Source organism: Schistocerca nitens, chromosome 1 (assembly GCF_023898315.1).
Source record: "Schistocerca nitens isolate TAMUIC-IGC-003100 chromosome 1, iqSchNite1.1, whole genome shotgun sequence".
Taxonomy (NCBI): domain Eukaryota; kingdom Metazoa; phylum Arthropoda; class Insecta; order Orthoptera; family Acrididae; genus Schistocerca; species Schistocerca nitens.
Window position 1 is genome coordinate 1,000,806,094 of NC_064614.1, and position 25,559 is coordinate 1,000,831,652.

The following is a 25,559-nucleotide window of genomic DNA, read 5'->3' on the forward strand; positions in this document are numbered from 1 at the left end:
AGAGTAGCATGGAGAGCTGCATCAAACCAGTCTCAGGACTGAAGACCACAACAACAACAACAACTGCACCTCGGAAAAATGCCCACAAATTACATACTTCTAACTCAATGGCTATCTAATACTCGATAATTCTAATCGCTTCGTCAGTTCTTTCGGTAATTTTTTAGTTATTTAACTACTCATGAGATTACTCTGTTTATTCATTGGTGCGTAAAAAGCTAGAGCTCATAAATCAGCTGTGAAAATGACTTCAAATAACTACGCCTGGTTGACTGTCACAGAAAAATAGCAAATTGTTGAATAAGTAAATAAAAGGATGTAGTGGCTGTTATCGTGATTCCGTCGTCTACGTTGTTGAAACAGGAAGACAGGATTGCAGAAAAGAAAAGTGTCGCATGGAGGAAGATAGCCAGCCAGGCATGCTGAGTTTTCGTTTCTTGAAGAATTCTTCGCCACTACTGGGGGATGGATTACTAGAGTATTTAGAAAATCGTTTTAAACTGTTCAGTGCCGATGAAATGGGATTTCGTTTTCGAGTGTCTTCGCTACCAAACATGGAATTACAAAGAAGAAGACTCTCGTGGGGGAGAACATGACAAAGAAAGACTAACGTGAAAATGGACGATTCTCAAAAACTAAAACAACATTGATAGCGAAGACTAGTGGCCACAGATGTTTCAAGGGTATCGGATCAATTCTAACAAAAATTCCTGGATGACAACAGCGTAATTCAATGAGTGCCTGAAACAAGTTGCTAGACGGTTGCATCTGGATACCGATAATTTTATTTTTTTACTTTCGAGGACCCTCTAGAAATTCCAGCCGCTTGACCAAGGAATAAATTCAAAATTTAAAACTCTGAACCGAGAAGAAGTGCGATGGTTGTGTTGGACAGCACTGAGAATGCTGGAGGCAATCTTTTATGTATTAGAAAAACAAATTGCTGACAGAAATGGAGCATATGACGAAAACGAATCACAATAGCTGTATTAGCTGCCGTAATAGTAATCCACTATAAGATATTGGTTGATTTGCGGTAATGGACCAAAAGGCGAAGTCATCAATCCCATCGGATTAGGGAAGAACGCGGAATGAAGTCGGCCGTGCCCTGTCAAGCGAACCATCCCGGGATTCGCCTGAAACGATTTAGGGAAATTACGAAAAACCTAAATCAAGAATGCCGGACGCTGGTTTGAACCGTCGTCCTCCTGAATGAGAGTCCAGTGTGCTACCCACTGCTTCATCTCGCTCGGCCACAATAAGATTTGACAACGGTGAAGGAAACAGAAGGTGCGACCTGGCTCGCTCTTCGTGGGGTTGTCGCAAGTTTCCCGTACACAATTGACAGTTATTCTGATACAGCTGTAGTGCAAAGCATTTTGAACCTAACAAATTTCGGTCCGGACTGACAATGATACTCATACATATACAGTACACTACTAATTCGGCAGGCTAGAGCCGTTCTGGAAATTGTCCCTTGAAAATCCCTTAAGTTCTATTTGAAACATGGTATACAACATTTACCGATCCTCATCCTGCACACGCGATTGTAAATCTTGAACACTTCAACTACGTAAATCCGAACGAAACTTCCTTACTGTATTTTCCTCTGAATGCTTCTTCTCATCGCACAATCATTTCTTACCTCCAGGTTAATTTTTAATTTTTACCAGTTTCCAACACCACTGTTATCTTCTAAAGATTCTTCATTCGTCCCCTCGCGAAGCTACGTACTTGCTCACTCTCACCCAAATTACTCTTTGCTTTCTACTTACTTAAAAATCACTCGGGGTCTCGAATCGAGAAACTCGGATTGTCAGTACGACAAGGTTCACCGAATACCCACCTCTCAAGGAACTTGGCCCCGACAGATCTGATACCTACCCCGTCATCGTGGTTGTTTATTTGGGTCATGCACAACCTCACTCGACATTATCATCTTTTCACAAGTAATGTATAAATGAAATGCCACTGATTGCCTCCGACTGAACATAAAAACAGTTAAGAATTTGGAAACAAGTCCTGTCTTGCCACGCTTCAAATCGGAGAATAAAATCAACTGAAGCTGAAAGTATTCCAGTACTCTACGTTATGTTCACAAAATCATGGCAGAATCAGTAATAATGAGGCAGCGTCAAAGCAGGTTGCGTGAAGTGGTGGGACGTCAACAGAGTGTTCTGCGACAAGATTCTTCAGAGCAAATTATCCGTACTGTTGATAATGGTGGGCTCCATTTAAAGCTCAGAGCAACTGACTCATGAATATCGACTATTCTGACAGAAAATTGCAATGTTTATTTGTTTTTACTTTTTTCTTAATCGAATAAGAAATATGTGCTGAATAAAAAGAAAAATATGTGGTCAACAATAAGCTAAGTTACCAGTGAAATGAAAAAAACCTTCGATTCAAGGTTTTTATTACATAAATGGAAATTCAATAGCATTTCCTTGTGTTAGTTTCAGTATTATTTGTTTTTAAGAACTAAATGAACTATGCACAAATCAGTTGAACCATATGTTGATTCGTTTCTCCTCAAAACCATTGTTTAGATCAGTGGCTCCCAACCTGGAGAGAAGTACCTCCTGAGGGGCCCAATGAAATTTTATGATTTTGTCTCAGTCATTAAACTAAATTAATTTTAAAAGATCGTTACTATTATCATAATTTTACAAGACTCTAATATTTACTACATAATTTATCAGTAATTACTTTTTGTTAAATACTAGCATTAAGGAGTGACACGATGCGGTATAGGTTACAGCTTGTAAACTGAATATATGAACAACATCTATGTCACACAGTCCACACATCACACATGTACTTTGTGCTGTAAGACATAAACATTACACATGCAAAATATATCATAAACTTTCTCTTCAGAGTTGTAAATAATTTCTATTGTCTATCAGAAATGGCTTCATCACTTATTTTGAAACAGATAAACGATCTAATTGACAGTACAGGGCAACGGTAACTACATAATGGCTACTATAGTGCTCCACACAGGATTATTATTATTGTGTTATCATTATTATTATTTGTCGTTATTACTGGCAGTGGTCAAACACAAAGCACTGACAGCCTGAAATCTTCCAGTCTCTGTCATTCAGAAGTAAAATCGTTAGAAACAAGCTGTACCAATCGTCTCACTGACTCATCAGTCTTGGTTTAATGAAACACCTACAAAAACAAAATGTATCATTTTAAAAGTAAAAATCTTTTCATTGTACAATTTAGTTAAGTTCAAATGTCAATTATAGTAGTGTGGAGAGTGTAGAGGGGTACAAGCTAATATTTGACTGCACTCAGGGGTAATGATCTCAAAAAGGTTGGGACCCTACTGGTTTATATTAAAGACATAACAAAGAAAATTAACATATTTTATCAAAAACCCGCAAATGTCATACACTTATTACAAAAGTCTATGTAAATACATCCGACTTCAAAGTTTCTTTTGATCTAGCTCTTAATGCAATACGCTGATTAAGAACTTTCTTCTAAGAATTTTATAACTGTATCTCGCTAGATGACGTCATATCGCCGACGTAAACATTGTGTGCTAAATTTCAATAGCATTTGCAGACCCCCAGCCTTAATTTTCAGTACGAACTTGTCACATCTTTCCCTAAATTGGCGTTGTTTATTTAAAATAACGCCTGTTCTTCACTACCTACACGCGTCTTTTAAATACGTTAAATAAAATCAAGCGATGACTGGGTAAACTTGCTGATGGAGTTTCATGTAATGTCATACATACTTACACTGCATTGTCTACGAATTGCAGTATTGATATCCCGGTTTCCATAATATACACAGAAGAAAGTGGACTGAATGAAACATTTTACTGTTAAAGGAGCTACATAGGGGGAAAATAATAATAATAATAATAATAATAATAATACAATAATAGTCCATCTGCAAAGAAAAGCAGGAAAGTATGCATGGTAAAGAACACACTTGGTAGAAAGAACTAATTTACTCAATATAAGGTACAAACGGTCTTAATGGGAACATTTAAGAGAAATCGTTGCTTAAGAAAAGGAAATAATAGACCAGAAACAGCAACATATTTTACGCAGTAGACGCTATACAAATTGAAGATAAAGGCACATAAAATTCTCTCTACCTCTTTGTCTCTCTCCTTGCGTTTGTCTGATTACCCGTGTGTTTAACAACTCACTATATCTACGTTTAAATCCATGTGTACGTCATGTCATTAAACGATCGTTACGTCGTTTTGCAAACGGAAATACTGAACGTGTTACCGGCACCTGTTGTGTGAATGAGATGCAGATATATGCCAGTAGTTCAGGATTCTGTATTCAAAACGAGGGAGCTGTTCGCCTCCCCATTATGTTATCGATTGCTTTTCATAGTGAAAAATTATATTGGAATATCGCTCATAGTGACAGAATTTTGGAGAAATACTCTCTCGTTAAACTGTTGATTCAACGCACTGTTTAATCGCGCCATTACACAAAGTGGTGGGAATAAATTGAACGAAAGCTTTTCCAGTCTTTATCCGGAAGATATGTTTTAGAAATATACTTAATGACAGACTCCCCACTCACCGCTCTCAGAGAGACTGCATTATTAAGATTGTCTGCAAGTGTAGCGTGTCCCAACAAGTCAACTGGGCACCGTTGCAGCAGCCCAGCGCTAATTAAAGTCGATCGACAGAAACATCGCTACCGAGAGAGGTGGAGAGAGTGGAATCGCAATCGCGAGAATGGCGGCTCACATATGTGCCCAACCTATCAGATTTAGATTTTCCGTTGATTTTCCTAAATCATTCCAGGCAAAGTCAGGGATCGATCTTTTCAAAGGGCGTGACCAATTTCCTTCCCCATTCTTGAATTCTTCTGAGCTTGTACTCTGTCTCTAATGACCTCGTTGTCGAAAGGGCGTTAAATCTTAACCTTCCTTCCTTTCTTCTTGAAACGTCGCTGCTCTTCTTACATGTTCTACTTACTTGTTCAACAAGGACCTTACAAATTGTACTGTCATGAGACACATGGAGCAAAAATCTAGAACGAAATTTTGAAGTCCAACTTATGATACAATTGGCCTGAAGTCGCTGAGAGTTTTATGTATCTTTATTATTTAGTTCACACCAAACTTTAAAGTGATTTCACAAAGTAATTTATACTTCCTCCAAACATGGTGTGTAGGGTTGTGTTTTACAATAAGTCAGTTTGATCATTCGATATGTTTATGTACCTGTATACCACGAACAGTATGCCATCGGCTTGAACACCGTTCCTCGGATCAAGGTGTTACAAATAAATAGGGTGAAGCATTAGAGACGATATCACTTAAATACTGTACGGGAACCAAAGAGTCGTAATTGATTTTCTGTGGGTAAAGGGCCTTGAACGAGTAACGCGTGTGAGGGATGTGATTGTTACTGTTTATCATTCGTAATAAACAGTCCTCCCATTGAACTAATGTTCGAGGTGCTCTTTTGAAAAGCAATGCACGTCTTCGCTGGTGTGTCCAGTCTGATAATATTTACAGTTCATGGCTGGTTGCCGGAACATTGCTAATTACAGGATACAGCGACGGACAGTCAAATAAATTTACAGAGAAATGTTTGGAAACAGCTTTCCCTCTAATTCGAAGAACTTTATCTCCATGGATAAAAACTTGCGAGAAAGTGTAACTTCCAGGTAGCAGAGGGTGGGCCGACAACGGTTCTCGGCAAAGGCTCGTTGCAACTATAGAATTTGAAGATAAGATGTTGGATCAGGTAACAGAAGACTCGTCAGCACAACAGCCGTGAGCATGCCAGTGCAACGCACGCTAGGCAGTTATCGCTTTGAGCAGCTGCTAAGAACTGAAGCTGTTGGTATAAGCTACGAGTTGTTTGTGTCAATGAAAACAATTTCCTTACCTCAGGCTGCTCACTTTAGCATTGCCACCATTCGTACAATTCTGAACCTAAAGATTTGGGATGCCCTGCATTAACTGCTCCATTTCTTGCAGGGTATCGAGCTTTTAATTTCCACAAAATTATGTTTGATAAGATCATTAATTAATATCAATGTTTTAGGCTGCTGCTGAAAGTTGCTTTTATCAGCATAATAGTGTGCCCCGTCACTCCAAAAAGCTACAACCCTGTATTAATAAAAAGTAGACAGACGCTAAGAGGTGCATTTAATGCTTCAGATGTTCTAAACAATCTCCTCCCCCCCCCCTCTCTCTCTCTCTCCCTCTCTGTCACACAAACACACACATACACACACAAAGTTGAATATGACGAACAGAACCTTCATACAAACATGTGAAATTTTCAGTACAGTCCTTCTATAGAATGTTGTTCAATTTGTGCATCACAGTGGCTTTAATGTCAGTTGCCCGACAGTCAAAGTGTACAGGGTAAACCTCGCACACACTTTTCCACAAAACATGTCTTGAACACTCGATTTTGCTCCATTGTGGTCTGTGACACAGTAAAGTTGACAAACTGCGATCGCAAGCCCACTACTCAACACTGCCCGCCGACAACTGACTGGTCGAATGCATATTTTATTTTGTTTAGAATTGTTAGTTCAGGCTTTCAGTGTAGTTAGTGCGTTGACGTCGCTTTTACGCCAAAAATAAAATCAATTCCGAACTCTCTGGCAGTTCGGTGCATACTACTGGAAACAGTCGCCGAAACGTTTGTTTGTTTTAAACAAGAACGTCTTCATACGCACTGTAGAATTTTATTTAAAGCGGTCCTAGGAGCATGTGCACATGGACATTTTTCAGTGCAGAACACTGTTGCTAAACAATAGTCACATCTGGAGAGAATTGAAGCAAGAGGAGATGTGGAATTTCATCCTCATGCTCATGACAAGAGTTCTAAACCCTTACAGCCATGTTAGTGATGGCATTATCAGATCATAGTTAGGTATTCGTAACATTCTATTCCTGACGCATTATCACCTTCAGTACTTAAGGAGAAATAATTATTTAACTTAACCATAGATTCTTGGGACTTAGCTGAATTCACTGAAATGCAGCCCACAGCACCTTCCATTGTCAGTTATTACTTTTTTTCCTCGTTTTAAAGAGTAAAAATTGTACTATCCAGACACGTTACGTTTTTATTGACGAAGCGTCATCACTGGGGACTTATTACTCTTTTTTACATATTTTAAATCTAACAGTCTTTTCCTCAACGCCAGTAGAGGTTTTAATTTAACAACCTGGACCTGACTCTCACCCTGTGCGGATAAATTTTACGAACCTGCTTAATCTCCTGCTGTATTTGCATTATTTGCACTTCACTTTATTTCCGCAGCACTTCACGCAAATTGCCTTCATAGAAATTTTTTAAGCACTTACTGCTGGCAACGAAGGAAAGTAGACACTTCAAAACATCTGAAAACGAGTAATAAACGCCAAGCGCTTCTGAGGATGCTATGTCAGTAAAAGGTAAGAGCGCCTTCCTTAAAGCTCCCTTAAATTGCAGTATTCAACAGGAGAAAAAAATACTATGAAAGACACCTATTCAAAAAAGCAGAGTATCATCCATTTTCTTCTCTTCTCGCATCATGGGTGTCAGTTCTAGTGATCTTCATGGTGTTTCTTATTTGGCCCACCTAGGTGTAAATTTTGTACCAGGATGTTCTTGAAATATGTAACTCGACTGGCCTGAAACCATATCATGAGAAGAAGTCTTTCGTCGACTCACATACAAAAACGTCTGCTTTTTGGACGCTATTGATTTAACAGAAACATATCTGAACGTTTCTGAGATATCTTCTTATCTAAAATATAATTATCATATAAATTACAATCACTTCAAAGCAATTCTGCCTTATTTTGTGATAAATTGTAGTCAGACATTGCCACATAGTTTGCATGCAGCAATGGAACAAAGAAAATTTACACCAATGAACGGAAGAAAACTGCTTCACAGCTCACAATGAAAGTAGCTATCACTAACCGCCTAATCTCTTATTATTGTATCTGTACTCGATGCAATTCATACATTTTCTGAGTACAAACTCTGGTCATATTTTTCAGGTTGGTCTCGGCAGTTATGGGGAGGCTACCTATGCTGAAGCAATGCTGCTGTGGTTGTTCTCTCAAGAGGGGCAGCATTATCATTGGAGCTCTGGGAATAGTAAGTAGCGCGAATACAGGATATATATACACAATCCAAGAAAAAAGGAACTAAATATACAGAAAACATTTCACCCCGTTCTAAAAAAAAAATTATTGTACATCTCACAATTAAAGGAACTGAAATATTTTCCAGCCAGAAACCAAAAATTGTTATTACATGTCCGTTAAACTTTGGGCACATGATATTGCCCCTTACAAATGATTTGCTATAACTGACCAAGTGGTACCCTCCTGTCCTGGTGACAGGACTGAGTCGTTTTTATTCGAAGCAGGAAGTGGGCACTCTGAATAGTAGGAGTAGAGCGCTAATTAAAGATGAACTGACTTGCTGTTCAGCTTGGCTGTGAGTTACAATGTACAATATACTTTTTTCACACACACATCTGGATGAACGGTGATTTCGCTTGCTCTAAATTGTCATGTCAAATACAAAATACTAAGCATAAAGGATGGAATTCATGTGGCACATATGAAAAACACTGGTAGACTCCTAGCTCCACTCAACATAAACTGAGGCCTAGTAGTCACTGACTGATAGCCTGCGCCATCGGTTAGTACATGCAGAATTTTGGTGTGATTGTCACAGTTTACCGCAGGACTAACGAAGAGATGCATTAGAAGTGTAGTACCTGAAAATTTACTTTCCTTTCACTAGAAGGATTGTAACTTTCCTAACCAAGAGAAAGTAGCGTTAGCATAAAATGCATCAATAGAACTTAGCTTGTTTCCTGTTATGCTGTTTGTCATTAATTTTCAGTAGTTTTTTAAAAGTGTTACTGATTCAGAGCTACCTATGTCTACTATGTAATTTCAAAACATTGGGCGACAATGGAAGATAAAATGTTTTGAGACTCCTTGACCTGCTGATGGTTCCATTTTGTGTACAATACATCGACTATGAAATAGGTGTCTCCTTCCAGAAGAATTCCTACGTATGCTCGCTGCCTGGTTTCTAGCTGCTGTCCAGATTAAGTGCGAGCACACAAGGCTACAGGTCACAGCACCTGAAGGAGACGCCAACGAGAGAGTCGGTAAATTGCGTACAGGAGGCAATCGCATTTCCAACCTTCAGATGCCTTTTTTTTACGAACTGGCCTCCGAGTCAAGATAAGTTGTTCTATTCAGATGCATTTCGTGTACGAGAAGTGTAACGTAAACGAGAAACTTTTGGAACGTCCGAAATAAAACAGCTGGGCGAACGTTTAACATCGCTGTTTCTCCGCCATCATAACGTTTACTGTTACCTATATCTGTACATGCCATTCATCGTCTCAGCTTCGAAAAAACGTTACGCAGTTAATGTTACAATATTTATTGTCCAAACGCAGTAATTTCGCAAAAAATATAGGGAATTCGCCCTATACCGAGAAAATATTGCTACATTTTCTGTGTTCCGAGCCCAACGCCACTGTAGAGCTCGTATCTGCAGGCTTTAATAATGTAGACACACCCTGCGCCATGAACATAATGTCACTCGCCTTGTGATATCCCGGAATGTGTCACCAATTAATCATGTATCTGGACGTGCAAGGAAAGTTAAAGTGTCGTCGGCCTCTAGGAAATTGTCCAGGGATGAGGGAAAAGACAGGTCGTCGCCTGGTATCGATAAAAAATTCCAGTACTGGCCTTAAGTGATTTAGGAAAACCAAATAAAACTGCTTGAAGAGATGGTGTTTGTAGCTCTATCTCCCAAATCTCTCCTAAACGACTCAAGCGAGGAAGATATGTCATGCGGTCTGTCTACGAGATGGGATGGTGAGCCTGGCGAACCCCTTGCTATAAAACTGTTCAGCACTTGTGTAATGTCCCTGGTAGTTGATTCCACAGCTAACATCACCGAGAATCAACCACCAAGTGAGTTATACTCCTTGATTTCATTCGGTATTGCTACCATGTTTCACCTTTCCATCTTCCCTCCCGTACTTATAACCTCACATGTCACAACGCACTAAGCAAAGAATATGGGACTGAACTAATGAGTAGACATTGGCCTAAAGTTACTTGGGTAACCACTTAAATCTTATCAAAACTGCCGGACACGCAGTAACTGCTCTGGTTTGCTCGATGTCTTAACAGATAGCTACATACGACTGTTACAGTTTCCAGGCCCGTTGGTGGAACGCTTTATGTGAACGAACATTATTGTTTTACTAAATGATGTATCACTTCACACGCTTTCTGCCCTTAGAAACATGTTTGGAAAGGAATGCCCTCAAGATGTGGACTTTTGTTAATGACTTGTAAGTGCAACTTTAGACTTTGGATATCACAGAAATGTTTGATCTGCAATGGTGTATGTATGCGACGTACCGATCATAATGTTGCTTACTAAATAAATCTCTTTGACAAGATTAAGCGCTAGAGGAAGTTGGGCGATACACGGCTCTATTTGGAACATTAGCTCGACATTATCGTAGGGTAGAGGGGTACTTGTCTGTTTTCTTGTCCAGCAGCTAAACTCTCTAAAACAATAGTATCATCCTGTGATTATTTGGTCAAATTTAACTAAGCATAATCAAATAATGCGAACTGAAATAGATGCAACTTGCATAACTTAAATATTAATAAAACGTTAAAAAGTTTAAATACTCCTGAATAATTGATGTAGCCAACTCCAGAACGTTTATATTCTAATCAACGGATTATTAATTCGATCAGTTAAAGCACACATCAGTCAAAATGGTGATACTTCAAAACATGTTTAACCACGAAAAAAAATCACAAAATTTATCAGAACATTGAAGGTGGCATGAGTGTGTATTTTAAGTCGTAGCAGATTCTCCACTTAGTATTTACACAGCACTGATCCCGTTCCGTTGAAACAAACATAAAATATTTGCTAGTGAATAAGTAAATGAGCTTCACCTTGGCGATCAACATATCGGAAATCACGTAATCGTGATTAGGCTCCCGCAGTCTATACAATAACAATTCTAGATTGCAGCCGAAAGTAATTAGCCTTTGCGAAATGTTATAGTTCTAACTGGCTTCCTGATTCTAAGTCCGATTTGATAAGAAATTTTTAGAAGTTTAATATTCCAGAGGCCGCTTGCCGCCCAAGATCGATCGTTTCAGAAGTCCTAAATCCATGGTATTTGGTCCCCAATAGTCAAGTTATGGCCAAGATCGATCTGCAAACCTCCCGTGCCACAGAGTTCCTGTGGGCCTCAGAATGACCAGGAGCTACGAGCCGTTCGAGCTTGTATTCTTCGGTTTCCCTAACAAAATTAACAATGAACATAAAATACAGTACGAGATTACCACTCAAAGTAAATGTAAATTACAATTGTAACGTGTATGTTAAATGAAAATTGTTTCTTTCTCAGTCATACATACATGTTTTCCTATGCCTGATGGCTTACGTACAATTAAATAAAATAAGAAATATGATCACACTTTTTGATGATAAATGACAAATAAATTGTTGCTAAACAGAGTAAAAAATAAAGGTGCCCTGTTCAACAGAAGTGTCTCTTTGCGCTCTGTTCAACGGTAGTAACAATTACTACATTTAAAATATCGCTTTCAAGAGACGAGAGCCTTTAATACGGGAAGAATTGATTATGTCATTAATTATAATAGAATTCATGCAATAAGTTATACACATGTTACACAGGGTAAGGTTAACGCATAAAGAACGACTTGGTACATTCATGTTCTGTTTAAGCGAGGAAAATACGATGATCAGGCACATATACACTAATATAATGATACAAAGCACATAATAATTATATATATACATTTGCGTGTATATATGTGTGTGAGTTGGTGGGTGGAAGGCTGAGTGCGTCGGGAGAGGGAAGGGGGGGGGGGGGGGGGGGTTTCTGATGATAGCTAGCGCCCTCCGCTATATGTATACCTTGTTTGTTCAGATTGCATGAAGCGTCAACTGTTATTAACCGTTAACGATTATTATAAGGGTATTCGGTTGCTGTTACATCTAACGGAGCGTGGCGGAGGGTACCCAGTACCACTATTAGTCGTTTACTTTCCCGTTCCACTCGCAGATAGAGCGGGGTAAAACGACTTCTATATGACTCCGTATGAGCCCTCATTTCTCGTATCTTATCTTCGCGATCCTTATGCGATATGTATGTTGACGGCAATATAATCGTTCTGCAGTCAGCTTCAAGGGCCGATTCGCAAAATTTTTGCAGTGGTGTTCCTGGAAAAGAGCATCGCCTTCCCTCCTGGGATCCCCATTTAAGTTCTCGAGCCATTATCGCAACTCTTGCACCGTGTTCGAACCTACAGGCAACAAATCTAGCAGCCCGCTTCTAATTTGTTTCTGTTTCTTCCTTTAATCCGACTTGTTGCAGATCTCAATCACTCGAGCGGTGCTCAAGACTAGGTCACACCAGCGAAATGTGTGAGAGAGTGTCACAGAAATGATACAGGATTTGGGCTGGACTTCATTAAAAGAAAGGCGTTTCTCGTTGCGACGTAATCTTCTCACGAAATTGCAATCACCAACTTTCTCCTCCGAATGCGAAAATATTTTGTTGACACCGACCTACATAAGGAGGAACGATCACCACGGTAAAATAAGGGAAATCAGAGCTCGTACGGGAAGATATAGGTGTTCATTCTTTCCGCGCGCTATACGAGACTGGAATAATAGAGAATTGTGAAGGTGGTTCGATGAACCCTCTGCTAGGCACGTAAATGTGATTTACAGAGTATCCATGTAGATGTAGATGTAGACCTCTATACACTCTCCTTTACTGATGAATCACACTTTCCTAAAATTCCTTCCCTGCCATAATCTTCGTACGTTCGTTCCATTTCACACTGCTTTGCAACATTATGCCCAAATATTTAAACCACGTGAATGTGTCAAGCAGGATGCAACTAATGCTATATCTGAACATTAAAGGTTTCTTTTCCTTACTCATCTGCATCAGTTTCCATTTTTCTACATTTAAAGCCAGATGCAGTTCATCACATCAACTAGAAATTTTTTCTAAGTTACCTTGTGTCATTAATCTTAGACACCTTCCCGTACACCACAGCATTACCAGCAAACAACAGCATATCGCTGCTCATCCTGTTCGCCAGATCATTTATGTACATCTAAAATAATAGCGGTCGTATCACACTTCCCAGGAGCACTCCTGTCCCTGACGAACATACGCCGTCGAGGACAGCACACTCAGTTTTATTACCTAAGAAGCCATCAAGCCACTCACATATCTGGGAACCTGTTCCGTACGTTCATACCTCCATTAACAGTTTGCATTGCGGTGCCGTGCCAAATGCTTTTCAGAAATCTAGAAATATAGAAACTGCCTGTTGTCCTTCAAACAAAGCTCGCGGTATATCTTGAGAGGAAAGGGCAAGCTGACTTTCTCATGACAGATTCTTCCTAAAACCTTGCTCATTCACAGACATAAGCTTTCCGGTGTTAGGAAATTTATTACATTCGAACTCAGAACAAGTTCTACAATTTTGCACCAAACCAATGTTAAGGATATTGGTCCGTAACTTTGCGGGTCCGTTTCTGTGATATAAATAATAGTAATGTCTCAATAGGTACACCTCACTGCCGTGGTTGATTTGTTTCGTCTAGCTACACATCTAAACTGTGAATTATTGTTTAATTTTATATTACTTCTCAGTAGCCGCAGTGTGCCGTCTTGCGACAGCCGCTGCCTTCAGTACTTGCATCTCCCTTGGCGTGCTGGTGCTGCAACCAACGCTCACACCACACCTTCCTTGTGTGGGAAAAACCACCGAATTACTGCGGCTGGTCGCTTGCTCGTCGTCAGCCTCGCGCCTACCAAAATAGCCCCAGCCAGCCGCTTGCCCATACCCTGGTGCTCAGCCGCGCCAAAACAGAACTTCCTGATTACAATAAGTTTAGACGGTTGACAGCTCGCGAGCATATACGTCATGTTACACGTGGTAGAGAAACGCATAAGAATGTGGTAGGGCGCCCTATTCACTGAAATGTTAAGCAACCGGTTTTCTGCTTTAGAACTTTAACAGTTCGCCAACAGTATCTTAATTCTTTCCATATTTTGCACAGAAAGTCGAAATATCCTCTCCCCATAGATGTAACAGCAAGAAAAAGTTTATTATATGGGTAGACTACTAATGAAAGAATAATTAATATCTAAATAACCTAATGATTAAGTCACAGGGCCGCGCGGTGTACACGCCCGGTCTCGGGAGTCTTGTCATTGTTCGCGCGGCTCCCCCCGTCAGAGGTTCGATTCCTCCCTCCAGCATGGGTGTGAGTGTTGTCCTTAGCGTAAGTTAGTTTAAGTTAGATTAAGTAGTGTGTAAGCTTAGGGACGGATGACCTCAGCAGTTGGTTCCATGGAACTTACCACAAATTTCCAAATTTACAAGTCACGGGACTCGCTTGCGGAAGAAGCAGGAATCAGATCCCTTTCCAGACAAACAAGAAACGGGTTTCCTTAAATTTCTTAAAATGAAATACACTGTTCCATCCTTGTCTGATTGTAGCTGTAACTCCATCTTTTATGATCGTTGTCTCGACACTTACCTGACCTAACGGGAAGTATCAAATCAGCATGCAGTGCTCTGTAAAATGAAAATACATTCTGGAAACAATCCTCTAAGCTATCGTTAAAGCGTTTCTCTGCAAATCTTTTCTTCTCGAAGTGCTAGTCCCACAGGGGATGCAGAAGAGAGTCTGAGAAGTTTGGAAGATATGAGAAATTGTAGTGGTGGAAATAAACATATAAGGACGGGTCCTGAATCATGCTTATATAGTTCATTCAGTTGAGTGTTTGATCGTGGAAGGCTACAGTCCTGGGTTTCAGTTCCAGTCTGGCACACAGTTCAGTCTGTTAGGCAGTATCAAACACGACATGATTCTTCCCAGTGTGTCTGTGTGGATATAGTGGAAATATCATTGCACCACGCTGACTGTACATCGTTCTCTAGCATGTGTAATTCGCACCAAATCACGCAAGTTTTATTTTTTTGCCAAAAGTCGTAAAATTTAATTCAATTTATCCATGAATATTTGGCGCTTGTTCACGATGTTATAGATTAATTCTCAGTAGCTGTATTGTATTAACATTCGTCAGATTTCCATATTTTAAAATTCTGCAAACGTTTTCTTATTTCACAGGTACACGGGATAGCGACCATCGTCGAGGCGGTTCATCTTCGTAAGTATCAGATCTGCTTTAGTGATGTCAATTATATGGTTCAGCTCATCAAGAAGTGCAGTGCATAATATTTGCAAAATACTTTCGGTGAATGGTATCGAACATCCTACAGAGTTTCGTCGGGAACCAATATGTGAATTAAAAATACAGAGGCCATTTAATGGTTAATCTCACACGAACTGAGAAACAAATGTTCCTTTTTGTGTGGCTGTCTGTTTACTCAGCACACAACGGTTACAATTATGTCCTCAGTAATGTGTAAAAATCAGTTTGGTTCCCCATATTACTACACGCAATTCTCTGTTTTTCTAGAGGTGGTGTAAGGTACATGTTTCGACTTCATCATTTTTATGAAAATTATCAACTCGTGTTACAATATTGTAGTATACAGATCACTCTCTGTTCGCACGATCCGATTGTAGAGAGCATAGGGTGAATAGCAGAGACTCCAGCATAATAAATCCAATACAACTTAAAATTAAGTAGTGAACACAGAATGATAATGATTCAAGTTTCCTAATCGTACTTGCCTTGTTTACATATTTCTTTTCGATGTTTATAATAAATTAAGCTTCATTTTCGACTTGGATAAAGAGTATTTAGCGACGGAGTCCTTAGATAGATTGTTGTCGGTTAAATTGCCGCCTCAAATTCGGATCTGATCCGAAGCTTACTATAACTGCCTACGTCATCATCGTCAGGAGCTAAGTCTGTCATGAACCTAGAGAGACTCCCACTTTTATGCCCAGAGACAGTCATATGATTTGGTGGATTACGTCATGGAGATGGCGCGTGCTGTGGTGGTACCCTCGCTGTCCCGCATCGTTTGCATCGGCAGCAGATTGCGACAAGTCTTCCTCTTGCTCTTTGTTTATCAAGAGTGGACTTCCATGAAGAACTAGGTGCGTGGCTGGTGTCTGTATTAAAGTTACTTTCACACAGCCCAATTTCCACTGCTCTCAGGAATTTAATTTTGTTACTAACTAATACATAATAAGCGTTCGCATTAGTCTCTATTTGCACAGAGCTTTTGAATTCACATGCATAGTGTCGTTTTAAAATGGTTAAGCAAAGTAGTTCTTAGTTCTACAAACATCTCTCAGTTGGACTGAAAAAAAACACGACAGAAAAATCCTCCATTAATTATCACCAAGCTACTAGACCAGCATTCTTAACACTCGTGTTTATTATCGCTTTCAGAGAGCCAGGAGGGGTGTTTATGCACAATTTGCCTTCATTTTTCTCTGTCTTCTTATACTTCTTGTCTTGACATTGTTTCCCAGTTTCTCTTCTAGTCCTCAGGTCTTCCTTAATCTGATCCAACCATCTTTTTCTGGGTCGTCTTACTGCTCATTTCCCCTGCCCATTTACATCCAGATATTGTTTTGGCAGACGGTTGTCGTTCACCCTCTTCCCATGTCCAAACCACCTGACTTGTGCGGTACGTAGTCCCTCTTTCACTGTCAGATCCATTTACATCTCTCATCTGATGTCTTCATTCCTAGTTTTATCTCATCTACTCTTCTTTAAGGCTGATCACAAGAACTTCATTTCGCATGCTTGTAGCTTGTTCAAATACGCCTTGTAAATTACACAACACCCAAAGCTGCACGTCGCAATCATCAGGATATACGTCATAAACATGTTCTGTTTGACTCTCAGTTGAACTCCCTAGTCACGCACGAGACTCCTCACTTGAAGAAGAAGTATAGGTCCTTTTCTTACTCTGTTCTGTATTTCTTTTTTGACGCTTTCAGTCCTTGAAATTGTACTTTTCAGGTAACTGAAAGCTTCCACACAGATAATTTTCTCTCCATTTAGCATCAGGTTACCAAGGGCAGATGTCTGGCTCATAACCATTCCTATAGTTTTGATCTTCCTTACTGTCAGCTGGTAGTCTTTAAACTTGAGGTTCCATTTTTCTAATCAACACTGTACCTCTAGTTCTGTTTGTCCTCGAATAGCTACATCATGAGCAAACTTGTTTTTATGCCAGGACATAACTGGATTTCAAGTGAACGCTGGTGTAATTTCTGCTTGAAGATCACGTCCAGTGCAAAAGAAAAAAATGTAAATGTCGTGTGACTAGGGCCTCCCTTCGGGCATACCGTTCGCCTGGTGCAAATCTTTAGATTTGACTCCCCTTCGGCGACTTGCGCGTCGATGGGGATGCAACGATGATGATTACGACAACACTCAGTCCCTGACCAGAGAAAATCTCCGACCTCGCCGGGAATCGAACCCGGGCCCTTAGGATTGACAGTCTGTCGCGCTGACCACTTGTTTTTAGCTGTTTGCTTCATTTAATTACAAAAATAAACATTCTTTATCCAGATTTATAATTGCCTTTCTCACTGTACATTAGTCATCAACTGCTGGATACATACAAAGCTGAAATGATGGTGAGAAAGTCAACTGACATGTTTCCTCTTCTTGAAGTTCTTACTCAATTTCTCCTTTCTTCTCTTTCTTTTAACCATCTTTCTTCTTTTCTCTTCTTCTTCATCTGGATCTTTCCCCTCGAGGATTAGCTTCTTTTTTCTGTTAATCATTTCTCTCACATAAAAGTCTGTTTCATCAAGCTTGATCTCTCCTTCTCTCTTAGTAACGGACACCTGTGCGAATATCTTTGCAACTTCTTTATAGTCTACATCATATTGTTTCAGCTTTGTGTTGATTGCATTTTCAGGTGAATGTCATATGGTGAAACCAAAGATATGGCTACACCAAATCTACCTGCACGAGCAGTTCGGCCAACACGATGGATGTAATCTTTTGGAATGTTAGGCAGAGTGTGGTTAATAACCAGCTCTACAGCTGGTATATCAAGACCTCTACTAGCTACATCAGTGGCGATTATAATTCTAATAACATTGCTCTTGAATTTTGCAAGTGCTACCAGTCGTAGCCTTTGTTGCGTCATGGGATGTAATGAAACATTTTCAAATCCAACTTCATTTAGCGGCATCGACAACAACTGACAATTCTTGCACGTATCAGTGAAAATAATTGCAGAGCCATTTTCATGATGTTGTCTGAAAGTTCGAATTGTTTCGACCAAGTACCCATCTCGTACATCATGTGAGCAAAGAACGTAGAATTGTTCTAGTTGATCAACTGTAGCAACTTCAGTCTTATCTTCCTACATAAATACCTCATTCTCAGTAACAGCTCTAACTTCTTCCAATGTATCAGTAAGCTACCGGGGGCGGACAGTGCAAAAGAGAAATACTGGTACATTAGTAACCGTTGTAACCGCCGGAATGTTGAATGCAAGTATGCAAACGTGCAGGCATTGTATCGTGCAGGTGCCAGGTGTCAGTTTGTGGGATCAGTCACCGCAGGGACGGTTAATGCTGAAGATGTCGTACGATGAAGTCCCGTATGTGCTCTGTTTGAGACAGATCTCTTGATCGAGCAGGCCAGGGCAACACATCGACACTCTGTAGAGCAAGTTGGGTTACAAGACCGGTATGTGAGTGAGTGTTATCCTGTTGGGAAACACTCCCTGTTGTTCATGAATGACAGCCCAGTAGGTTGGATCAGGAAACTGACGTACAAATTTACAGTCAGGATGCGTGGGACAACCCATAGCATAACTCCAGATGTAGGTACAGTGTGCCTAGTACGCAGGCAGGATGGTTGCAGACCCTGAAGTGTTCTCCTTCTAACCAACACACGGCCATCACTGGCCATGGGGCATCTTTCATCAGAAAGAACAACCCACTCTGCCCACCACAACCCCCACTCTGCCCACCATAACCCCCACTCTGCCCACCAATAAGCTCTCGCTTGAAAACGCTGCACTCGTAAATGGTGGTGGTTTGGAGTGAGTGGAATGCACGCTACAAGGTGACTGGCTGGGAGTTGACCTTGAAGTAACCGATGTGTAACAGTTCGTCAACTGCTGCTCAGATTGCTGCTGCTGCCTGGATACATTATTACGCGCCAGACACATGCGCCAAAGTTGATGGTCTTCCCTCTCGGTGGTGCCACGTGGCCATCAGGGAACCCAATCTTCTTGCAGCTATATATTCTCGTAAACACTGCTGTCAGCAGCCAAGTTCAGTGGCTACATTGGTGCCAACTCTTTCTGCAGTAACGCAGAAAGAACATCCGGCTCGTCGTAATACTGTTAAATGGCCTTGTTGAAACACAATGAGCCTTATATAGTGGTGTCTTTGTCGCCTTAAATGCATTCTGGACTAACATCAGCTCACCATCCTGATTTAGGTTTTCCGTGATTTCCCTAAATCGCTTCAGGCAAATGCCGGGATGGTTCCTTTGAAAGGGCACGGCCGATTTCCTTCCCCATCCTTCCCTCACCCGAGCTTGCGCTCCGTCTCTAATGACCTCGTTGTCGACGGGACGTTAAACACTAATCTCCTCCTCCTCCTCCTCAGCTCACCACGACAAACTCAAAGGTAACTACCGCTCACAGCCGTCACAGCGTGTATGTTAAGGAACCTGATTTGAATCCTCCTAATGGCACTACTAGCGCCACTCTTATGCAACCGGCAGGGCATTTGAACAGACATCATCTTTCAGATGCAGAAACACGTCTACTAAATTCCGTTTACTTCGCACAACTCTTTTTTGGTGTTGCGATTTTGTTCCGTCAATGTATTTCGCTGGCGCACGTGAATGGATCTGTTACAGAACATACACACACACATACACACACACACACACAAACACACACACTCACTGGTCATACCGGACTCGAGAGTCCATTACCGCAGCAACGTATTTTCGCCATTTGTCCCTGTCTTGGGCTATTTCCTTCCATTCACCTTCAATACCTAGGCTCCTCAAATCAGCCTTCACATTGTCCTCCCATCTACGCGTCGGTCTCCCCACAGGACGTTTTCCGTCTAAGTGCCCTACCAGTACTCTGCGCGCTGCCCTGCCCTCATCCATTCAAGCTACGTGACCCGCCCATCGCAGCCTACGTGATTTAGTAATACTGATTATGTCAGGCTTGAATAAAGTTCGTGAACCTCTTCGTTGTGCAGTTCGCCACTCTCCGCTAATGTCATCCCTTTTTGCTTCGAAAATTTTCCTCAAAATTTTGTTTTCAAATACTCGAAACCGCTTTTCATTTTGCACAGTGAGAGACCGAGTCTCACACCCAAACAGCATAACTGGTAGAATAATAGTTTTGTATATTCTAATCTTTAAATCCCTAGATAATATCCGTCATGGATGTAATGTATTCAGTGACAAGTAGCACGCATTTCCCGCCCGTAATCTCTTCTTCAGTTCGGATTCAATCTGACTTCTCGAAATGATGTCCACGCCTAGATAATTAAATGTGTTGACTTTTTCAAACTGCATGTCTCCAACTCTTAACGTTTCCTGATCTCCTGTTGTTGGCATTCTAGTAGTAACCAGGTATTTAGTTTTCTCTTCACTTATCCTTAGACCTACAACTTCACTAGCCTTGATTAACGCATTCGCATTTGCTGTTACAGATTCTTTCCTATCGCTAATGATGTTTAGATCATCTGCATACCCTGTTGTTGTTGATGTGGTCTTCAGTCCTGAGACTGGTTTGATGCAGCTCTCCATGCTACTCTATCCTGTGCAAGCTTCTTCATCTCCCAGTACCTACTGCAACCTACATCCTTCAGAATCTGCTTAGTGTATTCATCTCTTGGTCTCCCTCTACGATTTTTACCCTCAACGCTGCCCTCCAGTACTAAATTGGTGATCCCTTGATGCCTCAGAACATGTCCTACCAACCGATCCCTTCTTCTAGTCAAGTTGTGGCACAAAATTCTTTTCTCCCCAGTCCTATTCAATACTTCCTCATTAGTTATGTGGTCTACCCATCTAATCTTCAGCATTTTTCTGTAGCACCATATTTCGAAAGCTTCTATTCTCTTCTTGTCCAAACCAGTTATCGTCCATGTTTCACTTCCATGCATGGCTATACCCCATACAAATACTTTCAGAAACGACTTCCTGACACTTAAACCTATACTCGATGTTAACAAATTTCTCTTCTTCAGAAACGCTTTCCTTCTCATTGCCAGTCTACATTTTATATCCTCTCTACTTCGACCATCATCAATTATTTTGCTCCCCAAATAGCAAAACTCCTTTACTACTTTAAGTGTCTCATTTCTTAATCTAGTTCCCTCAGCATCATCCGACTTAATTGGACTACATTCCATTATCCTCGTTTTGCTTTTGTTGATGTTTATCTTATATCCTCCTTTCAAGACACTATCCATTCCGTTCAACTGCTCTTCCAAGTCCTTTGCTGTCTCTGACCCTAATATCTTAAGATTTCCATTTAATTCCACACCCTCTGAATTATCTGCTGCTATTCGTACAATATATTCTAGTACTAAATTAAAAAGTAGCGGAGACAGGGCATCTCCCTGCTTAATATCATACACACCATTGAATCCCAGAATTCCTTCAGAGTCTTTGCAGTGAAGTTAATGCTCGAATTCTCTCCTTGTTTCAGTCTGCGGGACATGCCCGACAACGTTCAAGATGAGCCTCGGGCCAGGTGAGTAGCAGAGATCGCCCCTGGGCTCGCGGCGCTACAGCGGCTCGCAGCATCCTCACGCAGCGTCCGCGCTCTGGAAGCGACCAATGAGGCACGCGGCAGCAAGCCAAGGCCGCAGCCGGCCGGCCGCCCGGCCACGCAGCGCTGCGCCATAGCGTCGCCGCCCACGCAGCCTGCGAGATCCCGCTCTCGATTCGTGCTGCGCATCCTGTACGGCGCTGAGCTCATCAATAACGGCACGAAGGTCACCTACTATCTGCACCACCGGCTAACGTACACGCCGAATTAATTTAGTCATTATATCTGTGTCTACAGTCTCGAGGTACACTGAAGCGTCAAAGTAACTGCTGTTGGCATGCGAATTCACATACAGAGATATGTAAACAGGCAGAATACGGCACTGCGGTCGGCCAACGCCTTCATAAGACGAGACCTACTACATAGTGTCGGAAGTTCCATGCGGCTTTTCGCGGATGATGCTGTAGTATACAGAGAAGTCGCAGCATTAGAAAATTGCAGCGAAATGCAGGAAGATCTGCAGCGGATAGGCACTAGGTGCAGGGAGTGGCAACTGACCCTTAACATAGACAAATGTAATGTATTGCGAATACATAGAAAGAAGGATCCTTTATTGTACTATTATATGATAGCTGAACAAACACTGGTAGCAGTTACTTCTGTAAAATATCTGGGAGTATGCGTGCGCAACGATTTGAAGTGGAATGATCATATAAAATTAATTGTTGGAAAGGCGGGTGCCAGGTTGAGATTCATTGGGAGAGTCCTTAGAAAATGTAGTCCATCAACAAAGGAGGTGGCTTACAAAACACTCGTTCGAACTATACTTGAGTATTGCTCATCAGTGTTGGATCCGTACCAGTTCGGGTTGACAGAGGAGATAGAGAAGATTCAAAGAAGAGCGGCGCGTTTCGTCACACGGTTATTTGATAAGCGTGATAGTGTTACGGAGATCTTCAGCAGACTCAAGTGGCAGACTCTACAAGACAGGCGCTTTACAGCGCGGTGTAGCTTGCTGTCCAGGTTTCGAGAGGGTGCGTTTCTGGATGAGGTATCGAATATATTGCTTCCCCCTACTTACACCTCCCGTGGAGATCACGAATGTAAAATTAGAGAGATTCAAGTGCGCACGGAGGCTTTTCGGCAGTCGTTCTTCCCGCGAACCATACGCGACTGGAACAGGAAAGGGAGGTAATGACAGTGGCACGTAAAGTGCCCTCCGCCATACACCGTTGGGTGTCTTGCGGAGTGTAAATGTAGATGTAGAAGTGTCTGAAGCAGTTGTTAGATCGGGCACTGATGCTACAATGGCAGGCTATACAGAATTAAGTGAATTTGAACGCTGTGTTATAGTCGGCGTACGTGCAGTGGGACGCAGCATCTTCGAGGTAGCGATGAAATGGGGACTTTGCCCGTACGACCATTGCACAAGTGTACAATGAATGTTACAAATCCAGTAAAACATCAGATCTCCGATATCGCAGTGGCCGGAAAAAGACCCTCCAAGACGACTGAAGACAATTGTTCAACTTGACAGGAGTGCAACTCTTCCAGAAATTGCTGCAGATTTCAATGCTGGGCCATCAAGAAGTTCAGTGTACGAATCAACCAACGAAACATCATCTATGTGGGCTTTCGAAGCCAAAGGCCCATTCTTGTACCCTTGATGACTGCACGGCACAAAGCTTTACGCCTCGCCTGGGCTCGTCAACACCGAGACTGGACTGTTGATGACTGGAAACATGTTACCTGGTCGGACGAGACTCGTTTCAAATGGTATCGAGCGCATGGTCGTGAACGGGTATGGAGACAATCTCATGAATCCAAGCCCCATGCATGTCAGCAGGGGACTGTTCAAGCTGGTGGAGGCTTTCTAATGGTGTGGGGCGTATGCAGTTGGAGTAATATGGGACCCCTGATACGTCTAGACACGACTCTGACAGGTCAGACCTACGAAAGCGTCCTGTCTGATCACCTGAATCCATTCATGTCCATTTTGCATTCCGACGACCTTGGGCAATTGCAGCAGAACAACAGCACAATGCGACACCCTACGCGCCCAGACTTGCTACATCGTGGCTCCAAGAACACTCTTCTGAGTTTAAACACTTCTGCTGGCCACCAAACTTGCCAGACAACATTATCGAGCATATCTGGGATGTCTTGCAACGTGCTGTTCAGAAGAGATCTCCACCGCCTCGTACTCTTACGGATTTATAGACAGCCCTGCAGGATTCATGGTTAGGCAGGTGTACCAGTTCCTTTGGTTCTTCAGTGTATTATACAACTGGTAAAAATCAGGAAACATAGACCACTACAACTTACGTCAAAGCAAACACTGGTCAGCCCTATGCTGGGCAACCAATTTACAGCATTAACTCTGTTAATTGCACTTAGGAAGATATTATTATGTCGTGCTGCTCTTTTTATATCATCCAGTTTGATAAATTAATTTCCCTTTAATCACATTTATGAACTACAAACACTGCATGTTTTTCACTTTTGATTCTCTTCCAGTACAGTGTAAGAGACAGCAACAGGAGTTGGAAGATCAGTTCAAAGGAAAGTTTAGTTGCGAGAATAGTTCTATCGCTTTAGTCTTAGTTGTGAACTTTGCTTCCCTCTCTACTAGAGCAGTTTAGGTGGATTGCACTGTCATCAGTAAAGTAATCGGAATGGCAATGACTGTCTCCCTACCTTCATGCTCTTCCAGGTGTTTTCCCTGAAAGACTACTCTTCTGTTGCAGCCATGTTTTAGTGGAGCTGCGAAAGCCCATCGTCATGAATTTCCCATAACCCTCCAAAATTAATTACATCTATCCAAATTTATATAAAGATTAAATGGAAAGCAGCGTGACTCCACTATCAGTTATTACTTCTTTCCTTCCTAAGAATTTACTCTCTCCCGATGACAATCATTAAATCCTGTAATGCTTGATCAGAAAAGTAATTGGAAGCTGTTGTTGTTGTGGTCTTCAGTCCTGAGACTGGTTTGATGCAGCTCTCCATGCTACTCTATCCTGTGCAAGCTTCTTCATCTCCCAGTACCTACTGCAACCTACATCCTTCTGAATCTGCTTAGTGTATTCATCTCTTGGTCTCCCTCTACGATTTTTACCCTCCACGCTGCCCTCCAATGCTAAATTTGTGATCCCTTGATGCCTCAAAACATGTCCTACCAACCGATCCCTTCTTCTTGTCAAGTTGTGCTTCTCTTCTCCCCAATCCTATTCAATACCTCCTCATTAGTTACGTGATCTACCCACCTTATCTTCAGCATTCTTCTGTAGCACCACATTTCGAAAGCTTCTATTCTCTTCTTATCCAAACTAGTTATCGTCCATGTCTCACTTCCATACATGGCTACACTCCATACAAATACTTTCAGAAACGACTTCCTGACACCTAAATCTATACTCGATGTTAACAAATTTCTCTTCTTGAGAAACGCTTTCCTTGCCATTGCCAGTCTACATTTTATATCCTCTCTACTTCGACCATCATCGGTTATTTTACTCCCTAAATAGCAAAACTCCTTTACTACTTTAAGTGTCTCATTTCCTAATCTAATTCCCTCAGCATCACCCGACTTAATTTGACTACATTCCATTATCCTCGTTTTGCTTTTGTTGATGTTCATCTTATATCCTCGTTTCAAGACACTGTCCATTCCGTTCAACTGCTCTTCCAAGTCCTTTGCTGTCTCTGACAGAATTACAATGTCATCGGCGAACCTCAAAGTTTTTACTTCTTCT

General features: G+C 41.4%; 1 protein-coding gene across 1 annotated transcript in view; it reads left to right on the forward strand.

Moving 5' to 3' along the window:
* LOC126237859 (uncharacterized) overlaps positions 1–25,559 on the forward strand; it is an 89,889-nt gene that overhangs the window by 11,628 nt on the left and 52,702 nt on the right. The window contains exons 2-4 of the mRNA XM_049947753.1: positions 8,017–8,116; positions 15,224–15,263; positions 21,742–21,786. Of these exons, the coding sequence (XP_049803710.1) occupies positions 8,033–8,116; positions 15,224–15,263; positions 21,742–21,786 (169 nt within the window). The 5' untranslated portion in view covers positions 8,017–8,032. The remainder of the gene's footprint in view (positions 1–8,016; positions 8,117–15,223; positions 15,264–21,741; positions 21,787–25,559) is intronic.